Here is a 14,486-nt window from a genome sequence, read left to right as displayed (position 1 = left end):
AGGGACAAAATTATCAAAGAATAAATAGTTAAAAAAAAAAAAAAAACTGTTTCAAAATTCTACCAATTGTCTATTTCCCTCCCCAACTGCCAGACTCCGAATTCCTGGATTAGATATATTTCTGGGTGAAATTCTTAGCTCCAATCTGGAGCTTATTCTGATTTCACACTAGAACAGTCTATGATGCAAAGTGTATGGGATAGAGCGGTCATCCTCCTGATTAGAATCTGGCTAAGGGGCTGCATAAACCATGGTATCCGTTAAAGCTATAATTTGACGTTGCTTGACGAATAGGTTTGGAAAGTCCTGTTGTCTGGAGTATGGCTTGGGTCAGTATCAGCAAGAAGAAAGAACAGAAAATTAATGACCCATGAAGTTTGCATCCTTACTGACAGAGAAGAAAGAAAGTTAACTCTTGGATATTCTATGGATTCAGCCAGACTATTTGAAAGGTGGGCTGGGATAAATCACAAGAATTGCATTCAGTATTCTCAAGGAGCAGGCGAGAAAAACAATGACTTTGTTATGAAGTAGGTTAGGCATTACAGTGCAGGCAGCTGAGGAATTCACAAGATCCGGCTCACTGACATCACAAGGGAGCATGCTCATCAGAGCAAGAAAGTCCTCAACCTGTGTACTTGATAGATATTGCCTCGCTGGAAGTGCACAGGCTCATTTCCAGCTCTTATTTCTCTTAGTGTTGGGTTTACTAGGCACGAGTGCTGGGAACAAGAGTTCCCAGCTGGGGATGTATCTGCTGTTGGATCAGGTGAGAATGTTCCGCACTATGGCCTAGCAGAATGAACACTGAACTCCTGAGTTCTAACCACAGCTCTAACATGGTCTTATTGTGTGACCTTGGGCAAGTCACTTCACTTCACTGTGCCTCAGTTTCTACATCTGTAAGATGCATAATTTTTGCCTACACTACAGGGATGCTGTTGGGATGAACAAGTTACATCACTTTGAAGGTGAAGAGTGCCAAACCCACTTACTTACATGTCACCCTCCCATTCAATCACAATCTTTCTACACGTTTGTATCTTTTTCCAATCCATAATCACATTTTCCTTCATATTTCCCCAAATGCGTCATTCTCCTGTTTCCCTTCCAATCTGCTTGTTAGGTTTCTTGTCTCTACCCGCAGTTCTTGGCACAATTTTCCCCATAATTCTGACTAATTTGGTATTTTGTTCCAGAATCCTGCTCCATAATTCACAGCAGGGAAGTCAGGCTGACAATGTTTTTCTTTATTTGGACAATGAAGTGTTGCTTTCTGTAATATAATTTAGCTTGCCAAACTCCTCATTACCCTCCATTTCCTTTGGGTTCCCCATATGGTTTCTTTCTATGGTCACCAGTTGACCTGAACAAGAAGAGAAGCTAAAATATGCCTGGCTACAAACTTATTAATTGGTATCTCATTTGTGTGGTGCTAGAATACTCCATTTCTCTGTAAAAGCTTGTCTTCTTGACTTTAAACTGTTTATTCAGCTCACGGTAGACCTGACAACAACATATAATTAGTAATAGCGGATTAAAAACAAAACAAAAACACCCCAGATTTCATTCCTAAACCAATACACAAACAATGCGTGCAATATATGATTTCTGGGCTTTATAGCATCTTTATTAAAATTCTGCTCTACTATAAATTTCATTCTTTCCTACTTAACAGCACAACAGCTTTTCTTTTCATGCAGAAGTCTCAGTTCACTTTCAGTTTTCTCTCTCTCCAGCCCCACCCCAGGCTGCTTCTTCAGTATTTCAACGGCACAGCTTTTCCTAGAACCCAGCCTGACTGTGCATTATAAATCTGAGTTCAGTAAGGCTCTATACCAGGGGTGTCAAACTCAATTGCACAGGGGGCCAAAACTCAAAACTCGCGGGCCGAACAGTATAACCATTTATTTAACAGACTAAATATTTATGTTTTTTAACCATTAATATGAACCAAAATACAGGATATCATTCCAAAATAAATACATTTCAACTTAAAATATTTTGCTCTTCATAAAAAAATATCCTGTCAATACAATACATTCAAAATCTGTACATGCTGGAATATTAAAAAATCTGAAAATATAAATAAAAAATTGAATTTAAAGCAAAAGTATAATCATAACAAATCATAACATTCCATTTTCTTGTCCTATTTAGTCAGAGCCTGATACTTGGAGTCTTTTCTTTGCAACAAGTTCGTTTATGTTTGGGGTTAGGTTCTGTGTTGTGAAGATTCTCAGGATCGATTGCAGGTGTTCATCAGTGAGGCGACTCCTGTGTGACGTTTTGTTAATTTTCATCACAGAGAACAGCTGCTCGCACAGATATGTGCTGCCAAACATGGACAGGATTCGAGCCGCATGTTGGCGGAGCTGCGGCATCGCTTCAGGAATGAAGCGAGTGAACTGTGCTGGCCCCGCAGTGTCGTACTTTGCCTTCAGTGTCCCGTTACATTGCAGTTCTATCAGCTCCATCTGCATTTCTACAGGTGCGGTTTCCACATCGACTGCAAATGGGTTGCGAAGCAGCTCAAAGTTACTTTTCTGTGCCTCAAAGTCACTGAAGCGCCGTGCGAACTCAGTGCGCAGCGCGCTGAGTTTTTCAGCAAAGGTGGCATTTGGGAAAACTGTGGCACTTTCTTGGTTCCGTATTACTTGGCAACAGGGAAAGTGAGACAAGTTGCATTGGTGCATTTGTGTCTCCCATAAGCGCAGCTTCACTTGAAATGCCTTCACTGCATCATGCATATCGGTTATTATGTGCTCCCGTCCCTGGAGTTGAAGGTTTAAAGCGCTAAGATGCGACGTTATGTCAGCCAGGAACGCCAACTCACATTTCCACTTTTCATCCCGCAGAACTGTGCAGTCTTTCCCCTTACTGTCCATGAACTGGCAGATTTCCTCTCGCAGCTCAAAGTGTCTTTTGAGAACTTTTCCCCGACTTAGCCACCGGACCTCCGTATGATATGGCATATCGTCAAACTCGCTATCTATTTCCCGCAGAAAAGACTGGAATTGGCGGTGATTTAAACCGTGGGCTCTGATAAAGTTGACGGTTTGTGTTACAGTGTTCATCACATGATCCATTTTTAGGACTTTAGCACTCAGCGATTCCTGGTGTATGATGCAGTGATACACTGTCAACTCACCGGCACAGTTCTCCTCCCGCATCTTTGAGCGCATCCTTCCCACCAGTCCATTTTTTTCACCACACATAGCAGGTGCGCCATCTGTTGTAAGTCCAACGAGTTTTTCCCACGGCAGTTTCATGTCGGTTACACTTTGAAATACATTTCCAAAGATGTCTTCTCCTTTCGTTGTCCCGTGCATCGATTTAATGTCCAGTATTTCCTCTGTTACGCACAAATTGGAATCCACACCACGGATAAATATCGCCAGCTGTGCAGTGTCAGTCGCATCAGTAGTTTCATCCACGGCAAGGGAGTATGCAACAAAATCTTTTGCTCTTTCAATCAACTGTGTTTTCAAATCAGTCGCCATCTCACAAACCCGATTAGCAACAGTGTTTCTGCTGAGGCTTACATTTGCAAACGCTCGCGTTTTATCTGGACAAAGGACGTCGCACACTTTCATCATACAATTCTTTACGAATTCCCCCTCGGTAAACGGCCATCCTGATTTGGCGATCTCTTCGGCCACAATGAAACTTGCTTTCACAGCAGCTTCACTTTGTGATTTTGCTTTGGTGAAAAACGTCTGCTGGGATGTCAAATACTTCTTCAACTCCTCTACCTTTTGTAGCTTCTGTCCTGCGCTCAGGTTTTTGAATTTGTTCTCATGTTTCGTCTCGTAGTGCCGTCTTAGGTTATACTCCTTCATTACAGCGATATTACTCCCGCAAAGGAGACACACTGGTTTACCTGCAATTTCAGTAAACATATACTCATTCTCCCACCGGCTTTGAAAGCCTCGGTTTTCAGAATCAATTTTTCTCTTGGCCATTGTTGGGGTCTAGCTTTGATTTGATATTAGCGTTGTATACATCAACAGACCGCGAACTTGAACCGCGGCTTGCCGTTGGCGGCAATTGCACTGCATCATGGGATTTGTAGTGTGTGTTATTGGGGCGTCATATCACAGGGCCATTAAAAACAGATATATAAAACGATTTCGCGGGCCGGATATAATTGTATGGCGGGCCGGATGTGGCCCGCGGGCCTTGAGTTTGACACATGTGCTCTATACATTCCTCTCTATGATGCAACTTTGTCTAATCTGGTACATCTGTATTATGAAGAAGCCATTATGAAAATTTAAGATTACATTCTATATGCTTCCATGCTACACCTGTCCCAGTGCAATCCTGGCCTGTACAATTAACAGTTTTATTGATGCTTCCAGTGGTTCACAGCTGATCGTTAGGAACAGATTCATTTAGTTTAGAAGGCAATTTTAACATTTGACTAAAAAATGACTGTATTTTGCAAATTGAGCGTGAAAAACACCTCGTCACTCTGAACAGCTATCCCGTCTCAAACACGCATGTTGCTTTTCTTCAAAGACAAAGTCTTGGAACATTTAAACCTGCAGATAATGTTTGGAACTGGGAGGAGAGATTTCTTGAGGAGATATTCTAGAATATTAGGGATAACATGGGAGCTCCCAACCTTTCCAAATCCAAGACAGTAACACACTACCTCACAGAGCTCTGCCTGTAAAACTGTAATGATTACTGAATAAAGTTTCCTGGCTGAAATTACAATAATTTTATTTAGGAATTATCCCATCATAATGTTATATTTTCCACCCTTCTGGGCATAACACCATGGGTTTCAAAGTAAGTCCAGCAGTTAGGTTTGAGACAGATGCTGAAAAATTAAGTTTGTGAACAACTATGCGGGAATATTTATAAACTCATCTAATATGATTACATTTACATACACACACTGGGCCTGATCCTGACCTCACATATACTGGTGAGGAATGGGGAGTAGTTTCACTGAAGTTAATGGAGCTACACTGATGTAAAATTGGTGAGAGAGACCTAGAAGTGATTTCATAAATGAAATCCTGAACAGCGCAAACACTAAATTAAGTCAATTGTTAATTATTGTCTTATTATATTTATAGCCCATTTGCTTTGCCAGACTAGAAAAAACTTCCAGTGGTAGAGGCTAGTTTGAATTTTTGTTTTATCTGAAGCTTTTGAAGTCTCAAGGACAGTTTTACAGCATGTCATCATGGTGAAGCATCAGGAAAAAAATGTAAGTTAATGGAGGTGCGAGTCTTCAAAGAGAAATAACATTTTCTGCCACGGCACTTGGCTGATACACACAGAAATCTAGCTTCAGAAACTTACTAAATATAATTCATGTTCCTAAAAGGTATCGATTTCTCACTCCATTTCCAATTATATCTTAAAATATTTCATTCAGAAATACATGCAGAAAGGTTATCCTGACTGGTATTTTAATTGCATAGTTTACAGCAATAGCTAGAAGAAACGATTAACATGAATAATTCATTATATAACAATCAATATAAATGCTTTTAATTTTAGTGTCTTGCCAGACTTTGCAAAGCAGAATGAATCAAGCTTAACATCTATAATTGGTCTTGAACTGCCATTATTTTCCCTTTTGCAGTTTAGCAAGTAAAGAAAGACAATTGCAGCACCGGAAGGCTAAAGAAACGTTAGGTTCATATTAGCTGTACAACACAGTATATCATCGTTTATGATATATGGTGTCACTACAACTTAAAAGTGTCTGGGTAAAAAGGCACCACACCAAGACTTGAGCCCATAATCAACGCTGGCACTGCATTTGATATGCACCTAAGGGCAGAGAAGGGGGTGCTGAAGAACCAAGCCCTCTTCTTCCCAGCTGTCCAGGTAGAAGTTAGAGATCCTAAAGCACCTTTGGAAATGAAGGAGGTCAAGCCCTCACCTTGACCAATACTCCTCTTTCATAACAGGTTCCAGCATTCAGGACTGTAAGCTGTTGTTGAACACACAAAAGCATGCTCTATGTGTTATATTTTATGCAATGCAATAATTCTGTACCAATAACTTCAGAAGAACACTGCAGCTCCATTCATCAATGGAAACAGCCTAGATCAGACTGAGATCCTGGTTAACATACTTTGTTTTAGGGTGGAAAACATTGCTTTTACAACCAAAAAACTACGGTAATCATCAAATAAACCCAATAAAATATACCTCCAAAGAAACAAAAGAGGAAGCGTTTAACAACCGAAGCAACGTTATCATATATGTTTGATATGCCCTAGAGTAAAATCTTCAAAAGCATCGTATTCAAAAAGTGATTTAGGAGCCTAAGTCTCCATTGAAAATTAATGGGACTTAGGCTCTTTATGAGTCACTTTTGAAAACGAAAGTTTGGCCCCGCAACACTGATCAAAGCAACGCCTAAAAACCTTTACAAATCTGGGCCTTAGGCTCCTAAATCACTTAGGCTGGTTTTGGAAGTTTTACCCCTAAGTTCATCGCACATAGTTTAGCTGCACTGTATAGTCCAGGATGTGAAATTAGACATTTTGAATCCACTTGCTCAGTTTTCCTTGCTAGAGATAAAGTGCTGAAACAGCAAGCACTGGTGAGACGGAAACAGTAGAAGAGGGGACACCTACTTTTGGTTTAGCCAGCTCCTTAATTTTCTCTATTTCTTCATCAGACATGACATCATAGTATCGGACGATATGGGGGCTGTCCCATTCATCTTCTTCCTTAAAGGGAGCTATGAGCAGATGGGGATTTCTGTTTCCATTGTGGTACCTGCAGAACAGCCTCTTCTGTCGCCGAGGTGTCTGAAATATAAGTCCCCAAACACACACACACACACACATATTTGTTTTCTTTAAATGTTTAAGACCAAAACCAAAGTGTCCTCTATACTGTGTTACCGAAGATATTGGGAAACTGAAGGTCCACACTATCTGGCTTAGAAAATGTAAAGGCCCAGATTGTTATTTTACAATCTTCTGTGAGTAAAGAGTAGCGAATAGTCTTTTCTCCCCTATGTTACCAAGTAACAGCTGTGACATTCTACCCTCTATAAATCATAATAAATTACAGGTTATGGAAACCAAATGACAAAGCAAGTAGCCAACTGGCTAGAATTCTGTATTTTATATGTAAGGCTTTGCAGCAAGACTGCTGAAACAAAGAAAAGAAAAGTTTCAGAGTAGCAGCCGTGTTAGTCTGTATCCGCAAAAAGAACAGGAGTACTTGTGGCACCTTAGAGACTAACACATTTATTTGAGCATAAGCTTTCGTGGGCTACAGCCCACTTCATCGGATGCATAGAATGGAACATACAGTAGGAGATATATATACATACAGAGAACATGAAAAGGTGGGAGTTACCTTACCAAATCTAAGAGGCTAATTAAATAAGATGAGTTGTTATCAGCAGGAGAAAAAAAAACTTTTGTAGTGATAATCAAGATAGCCCATTTCAGACTGTTTGACAAGAAGGTGGGAGGATACTTAACTTGGGAAAACAGATTCAATGTGTGTAATGGCTCAGCCATTCCCAGTCTCTATTTAAGCCTAAGTTGATGGTATCTAGTTTGCATATTAATTCAAGTTCAGCAGTTTCCCGTTGAAGTCTGGTTTTGAAGCTTTTCTGTTGCAAAATTGCCACCTTTAAGTCTGTTACTGAGTGACCAGAGAGGTTGAAGTGTTCTCCTACTGGTCTTCAAATGTTATGATTCCTGATGTCAGATTTGTGTCCATTTATTCTTTTGCGTTAGAGACTGTCCGGTTTGGCCAATGTACATGGCAGAGGGGCATTGCTGGCACATGATGGCATATATCACATTGGTAGATGCGCGGGTGAACGAACCCCTGATGGCGTGGCTGATGTGATTAGGTCCTATGATGGTGTCATTTGAATAGATATGTGGATAGAATTGGCATTGGGCTTTGTTGCAAGGATAGGTTCCTGGGTTCGTGTTTTTGTTCTGTGGTGTGTGGTTGCTGGTGAGTATTTGCTTCAGGTTGGGGGGTTGTCTGTAAGCAAGGACAGGTCTGTTTCCCAAGATTTGTGAGAGTGAGGGATCATCTTTCAGGATAGGTTGTAGATCTTTGATGATGCGCTGGAGAGATTTTAGTTGGGGGCTGAAGGTGACGGCTAGTGGTGTTCTGTTATTAACCTCTCCAGCGCATCATCAAAAGCCCACGAAAGCTTATGCTCAAATAAATTTGTTAGTCTCTAAGATGCCACAAGTACTCCTGTTCTTTTTAAAGAAAAGAAAAGTCTAGAAGACCCCAAAGCAGTGTCCAACCTAGGAATTACAGCCACGTTGGAAGACAGGTATCAGAGACTACTCCTCTTCTGCCCTCTATAATGGCGACTAAAATGGTTGCCCCATAAAGACAACTGATTTCAACAATAGTTAAAGCATGATAGACCCTTGATAGAAAAAAGCTTCTAGCACACCCAGCTACAATGAGTGTTCAGAATGGCTGACCGGACACACTGGAAGGACAATCGTTTGCAACACCCTGTGAATGAGCAGTGGAGAGCACTTTTTTCTATGTAGGTTTATATTATGACTTCCGAACGCTTAGTTGTTAAACAGCTGGAAGTTCCAGTGTAGACTTAATTAAGAAACACTCTCTCAACTCTTCCAAGTGCAATATCTAAATGACTCCGCATTAGGAAGAACCTAAGCCCTGCATCAGTGAGCCTACTTATACATACAGAAACCCAGCTCAGTCAGAAAGGGCTGTTGCTACCTAAGGGGGACAAGAAACCACAGCCGACAGGCTTCCTATGTACAGCAGAAGCAGAGTCATCAAAACTATGTTCCTTTCACCATCTACCGGCAGAGAAAAGTAAACATCTGGGCTAGTCTATGGGAGAATGATGGGGATAGGGAAAGAGGAGAATTTTTTAAAAATTGATACTATGCAGATTGCTTAAATAATAGTAATTTAAAAAAGAATAATGACTTCCATTTACTCAGGGGCCGACACGAGATGGAACAGCTAGTAAGTTAATGGATTCTGTTTCTATATAAAGGCCACCATTAACAGGTCAACATTCACCAGCAGATACCACTTAGGGATAATCACAGAGTTCCCACTATTCTGAATCCCAAATGCAGAGTTAGAGAAACTCCAATAATATCATAAAAAGATTCCAGTGAGTCACCTAAATTCTACCACAACCACTGTGGTTGATTCAATTTACCTACTGCATCTTTCCCCTCACAGGCAGACATTTTCTATTCCTTTATTGATTTCCCCCCAGAATATTTCTGAATAGAAAGGGATGATTTTTGAAAACAGACCCCTTGCTGATGGCACAGTTACATACTTGCTGGGGCAGTGGCATCTGGCAGGGAGCATGTGTCCTGGAAAGTAGCTTTGGAAGGGAACACTACAAATCAAACTGCAAACTTTATTATAAGCCATAGGAACTACCAGAACACAGCCCTTGGCGGTCTATACAGCAACATGTACTGTAGGAAGAACGTCCCAAGTCAGCACTTTGTACTTCTCTCACCATTTTCACACCTTCGCCTCTGCAGAGAGCCTCATAGGTATCACGCTCTGGCAGGTAGTCAGCAGGTCTCTCATAAACCCCACCTTGTATTGCTGATTCTCTTATAGTTGACGTCTTATTTAATAGCTTTGCCACTCTCTCTTTCTCCAGCAACTTCTCAAAATATCGCAGGTTGCTGCCTGCCCTCTCGTGAGCAGAATCTTGGTTGGGGGGAATGAAAAGAAAAAAAAAATGGAATTCATTCATCCTAACTCAGTAACCTAGTCAGAGAAAGCCTTGAGCCCATCAACACTGCACCAGCAATCCTGCCCGTGCCAGCCTCCCCCAGATATAGATTGTTTTAGACCAGAGGCACAAAGATACACAATGGGCTCCCCTCTCTGAAATCCATGAGAACTGAAAGCCAGATCGGCTGTATAAATCGGAGGGAGAGCTCAAGGTGTTTCTTCACCTTTTTTGTCCTCTTGCAGAGGTGGCTGTAATCCTTTTAATTTTATTTGTATGGTTTTTATATAAAATATAAACACAACAAAAACAAAATATATGTAAGTATACACACAAGATGGAAGTAGCATATAAATAAAATAATTCATCGTTCTTTACTTGCAGAACCTGAAGAACCACCCCCCTGCAAAACCCTGAACCCATAAGAAGTCATTCAAGGCATCAATTATTAAAGTAACTAAATAGACAAATAAGTGAGAATATGACCTATAAATATCAGGGACTAATATCAACTAAACTGCAAAAGGATGCAAAAGTTTCACATGTGACAAAGCCACCTCATATTTTTTTCCCAACCATTTCTATTAAACAGACTAATTTTTTCCATTAATGCAATAGTAGAGAGCTCACTAAGCCAGTCTGTGTATGAGGGAGGAATTGCAGATTACCATTTTCTTAAAATAACTCTTTTGCCCATTAGTTACTGTAATCCATTTCTTAATGTTAACTGGCAATACCAACTCATCCAGCACCCCTAAAATGCACAAGCTTGGAGCAGGAAAGATAGTGACATTAAAGTTTTTGAGAGAGCACTGAACGTGGTGTTGCAGACCACATGCATTGTTTGACAGGTATAGGATATATGAAAGGTTGGCATGTGGCTGTTTGAATCTCCAATATGTGCTGTACATTGCAATCCAGCTTTAAACTAACGTTCTGGAGTCCAGTTGTACCTGTTTAATATCTTGTTCTGGACGAATCACAAGGAAGAAGAACCTGAAGTATCTTTCACGTTAAGCCAGATATCCTCCTAGGTTTCTGTTGAAATGGTAAGGCTAAATTCTTTTTCCCATTTCAATTTGAGACTGAGATTAAGAAGGTACTGCAAAGTATTAAGCCACCTAAAAGTGATTCCTACAAAGTGACTTTTGCTTACATATTTCTGAACATGTTCTTCTAGAGGTGAGAGAGTTGAAACAGACTAATTGTCCCCTATCCTGACGTGAATCCTTGCGCACAGCCACTGAAAGAAGGAACTGTGAGAATTGGCTGTTATCCTGTTGGAGAACACGGTCCCCACCAGCACCCACACAGGCACTGCAAGTTTCAAAGGGTATGTCTACACTTACCGGAGGGTCCGGCGGCAGGCAATCGATGTTCTGGGATCGATTTATCGCGTCTGGTTAAGACGCGATAAATCGATCCCGGTTCGATCCCGGAAGTGCTCGCCGTCGACGCCGGTACTCCAGCTCGGCGAGAGGAGTACGCGGCATCGACGGGGGAGCCTCCCTGCCGCGTCTGGACCCGCGGTAAGTTCGGACTAAGGTACTTCGAATTCAGCTACGTTATTAACGTAGCTGAATTTGCGTACCTTAGTCCGAAGTGGGGGCTTAGTGGGGACCAGGCCAAAGAGAATGGGAATGTCTGGGGTAAGGTCCGAGCCCTGACCTTCACTCCCACTTTGCTCCAGCCAGGCCAAGTTGGCAATATGCTGCATCCTCTCCACAGACAACAGAGTTCCCTCTGAGGTGGCTGCATGCTGAAGGTACGAGGAGGAGATCTGGCTGAGTTAGTCCAGTTACTGCACAGCCCCTTTCCCCTGCCCCTCCCATGCTCCATGTGCAAGGCACAATCTTGCCTTCAGTGAAGGCTAAAGATGGATCAGAGCTGCAAAGTTCAAATCTGGACAAGAATATCTCCAGAAGTTTGCGGATGGTCAACAATGGGGTTTTGGTAAGAGACAATCTCTAGCAAAAATTTCAGGACTGTGCCATGTAGTAGGTTTATTAAAGGAGTTATCTTGCAATACTAACAGCATTAGACCTCTTGAATCTTGTGAGGATTTAGGTTAAATCAATTTTGATGTGTCTACAGGCATCATCAATAGATTTTAACTGTCTGAACCAAGAAAGAAATAATTCCCTGGTCCTCATTAATAGCTTAAGGCAGTTTTGAGACAGACACGAAGAACAATTCCCCCTCTGCCCAGTTTTTATTTTATAATGTAAATAATTCTGAGCTTTCCTGGGAGCACTTATTTATAGAGTTCTGCTTGGATACAAACATGGTCTGCAGATGCGGATATCCACGGTTGCAGATATTCGTGGATATCAAGCGGATATCCAAAATTTGCAGGGCTCTAGATATAAAATTTGGATCTGCATCTGCAGATATCCGTACATTTGTAGGGCTCTACTTATTTAACCACACTGGATAGCATCAAAGAGTGCAAGTAAGTATTGGCCAAGCCTCCTTATACTGATAACACCACTGAGCCTCTCTGAGCAGCCACTGCCAAATCTGTCCCATTGTGTGATGGGGATAAGGACGATTTATTTGTGCTTTGCAGACGTTGCCCAAGCCCTGGCACAGAAAGTGGTATTTATATTTAACAGTAATACACATTCACATTTATATAGGGATTTAGATCCCCAAGATCTTTCCAAACTTAAGCTGGGGATTGGGGGGGGGGGTGTAAGTAAAGATCACTTTACCCCTATTGTGGTGCAGCCAACATTGGGGTAAAAGACAGCAACTGTTTACCAGTGTATAGCCACATAACACAGCTGATTAGGGCATGACCTGGAGAAGAATACATATCTTGCATTTCAGATTGACTAGGTCACACAACCAGGTACAATCATTCCTTCCCATATGACTTAACCTGTAGCTCACTCTCTTACTAAGAAGGAAGAAATGAAAGTTGATCTGCTATGAGCTAAAGACAGTGGTTTTTAAAAGCCTAATTAACCAAGTTCATTTAAGAATTTGAAAAATCCAGTCCCTTGAAAACCTGTGGGCAAAAGCCTTTTCTTTTGGCATAAAGAAGCATTAAAAACAATGAAGGAACCTCGTAACGAAGCAGAGAATTTGGTAAGATTTAGTAGAGAAAACAGCATCCTGAGAGAGTCAGTTGAATATGGAGAGAAAGGCCTCAGACAATACAAAGTTCCACCACTAACAACAAAAAGCCTCTTTCCATGAGGGTCAGTACACACAATTGATGCTGCACCACGTCAGACGTGTGTTTGCTTTTGGGGTCAGCTTTGAGTGAACTGAAGAGGGCTTTCTATACAAACAGGCTGTAGTACCCAATATTAATGTTATTGTGTGTCACAGGGTAGGACATTTCTCCGTAAATCTTATTGTGCTGACTGGAGCATGGGTGTTCTTGGCACTGCCACCTACGGTACATCCCATTCCTCCCTGGCTTTAGAAAAATGAATCATTTGTACTTCTCACCGAGAGAAATCAGGCGCCTGGTGAGCTCCACGGCCCTGTGTAAGTCACCGAGCTGGAAGACAGCATAGCTGAGATAGTCCAGGATCTCCACTTTGGTGATGGTTGCATCTTCCCCTTCATCGTGCTGCTTCAATGTCTGCTGCATCCACAGCACCGTATGATAGTAATCTCCTTCATTGTAAGCAGTCTTCCCCATGCCAAAGCAGTCGTCCACTGTCAAAGACGACCTGTATTTTGTTCCTAAATGTATCAATAAAACAAACTATAAGTGCTCTTTGCAAATCATGAGTGAAAATATTTTTGGCTGGGCGATATTTATAAATACTGATCTCGTTTGAAAAGGTTTTTAAAAGGGGGACACCCTGCCAAGATTTCAGATCCTCTACCACTCTCCAAAATCCATTTACCTTAAAGAGTTAAGAGCCATATCCTGACATAGTTCCATGTGATTATTTCCAGTGGAAGTCAAGGGGAGTTTTGTATAAAAATAGAATTGTGAGCTCTAGCCTACATTCCATCTATGATACTTACCTGACTCCCAAATAGCATATCTGAGCACCTCATAATCATTAATGTGTTTCTCCTCACCACACCCCTGTAAGGTAGGGAAGTGCTATTATTCCCATTTCACAGATGGGGAACTGCAGCACAGAGAGACTATGAGCTTGTCTACACTTACCAGGGGTTCAACACGCAGCGATCGATGCATCAGTGGTCAATTTAGCAGGTCTAGTGAAGACCCGCTAAATCAACCGCCGTTTGCTCTCCCATCGACTCCTGTACTCCACCTGAACAAGAAACGAAAGGGGAGTCGATGGCAGAGTGTCTCCAGTTGACATTGCGTAGTGTGGACCCCGCGGTAAGTAGATCCAAGAACGTTATTCACGTAGCTGAAGTTGCATAACTTAGATCGATCGCCCCCCCCCCCCCCCGTAGTGTAGACAAGACCTAAGGGTACTACTACACAGCAAGCAGCAGTAAGACTCAGAGCTGAGAGACTTGGGTTGGTCTAAAAAGCACTAAAAACAGCTGTGTAGATGTTTGGGCCTTGGCTGGAGCTTGGGCTCTGAACCCCAGGATGAGGGGTGGGCTCCAGGGTCTGCGCTCCAGCCCCAGTTGTAATGTCTACACGTTTATTTTTAGCGCCACAGCACAAGCCTGCAGACCTGGGCTCTGAGACTTGCTGTCGTGGGTTTTAAAACACAGTGTAGACATACCCTAGGTCAGTGGTTCTCAAACTAGGGCCACGGGCTTTCCCTGAACAAGCGGCGGCCCTACTTTGAGAACCACTGCCCTAGGT

At 41.9% G+C, this 14,486-nt stretch overlaps 1 protein-coding gene across 4 annotated transcripts in view; it reads right to left on the bottom strand.

The window, feature by feature from the left end:
• P4HA2 (prolyl 4-hydroxylase subunit alpha 2) overlaps positions 1-14,486 on the bottom strand; it is a 54,917-nt gene that overhangs the window by 16,064 nt on the left and 24,367 nt on the right. For all 4 annotated transcript variants that reach the window (XR_010589893.1, XM_005297896.4, XM_005297897.4 and 1 more), the window contains 3 exons: positions 13,187-13,426; positions 9,500-9,699; positions 6,615-6,791 (listed from right to left, as the gene is read on the bottom strand). Coding sequence is in view for 3 of the 4 variants with exons in the window: in XM_005297896.4 (XP_005297953.1) it covers positions 6,615-6,791; positions 9,500-9,699; positions 13,187-13,426 (617 nt within the window). In the remaining variant the exon portion in view is untranslated. The remainder of the gene's footprint in view (positions 1-6,614; positions 6,792-9,499; positions 9,700-13,186; positions 13,427-14,486) is intronic.

The sequence above is a fragment of the Chrysemys picta genome, chromosome 8 (assembly GCF_011386835.1).
Source record: "Chrysemys picta bellii isolate R12L10 chromosome 8, ASM1138683v2, whole genome shotgun sequence".
Classification (NCBI taxonomy): Eukaryota; Metazoa; Chordata; order Testudines; family Emydidae; genus Chrysemys; species Chrysemys picta.
The sequence above is the reverse complement of the archived record's forward strand: the minus strand, read 5'-3'. Positions and strand labels throughout refer to the sequence as shown.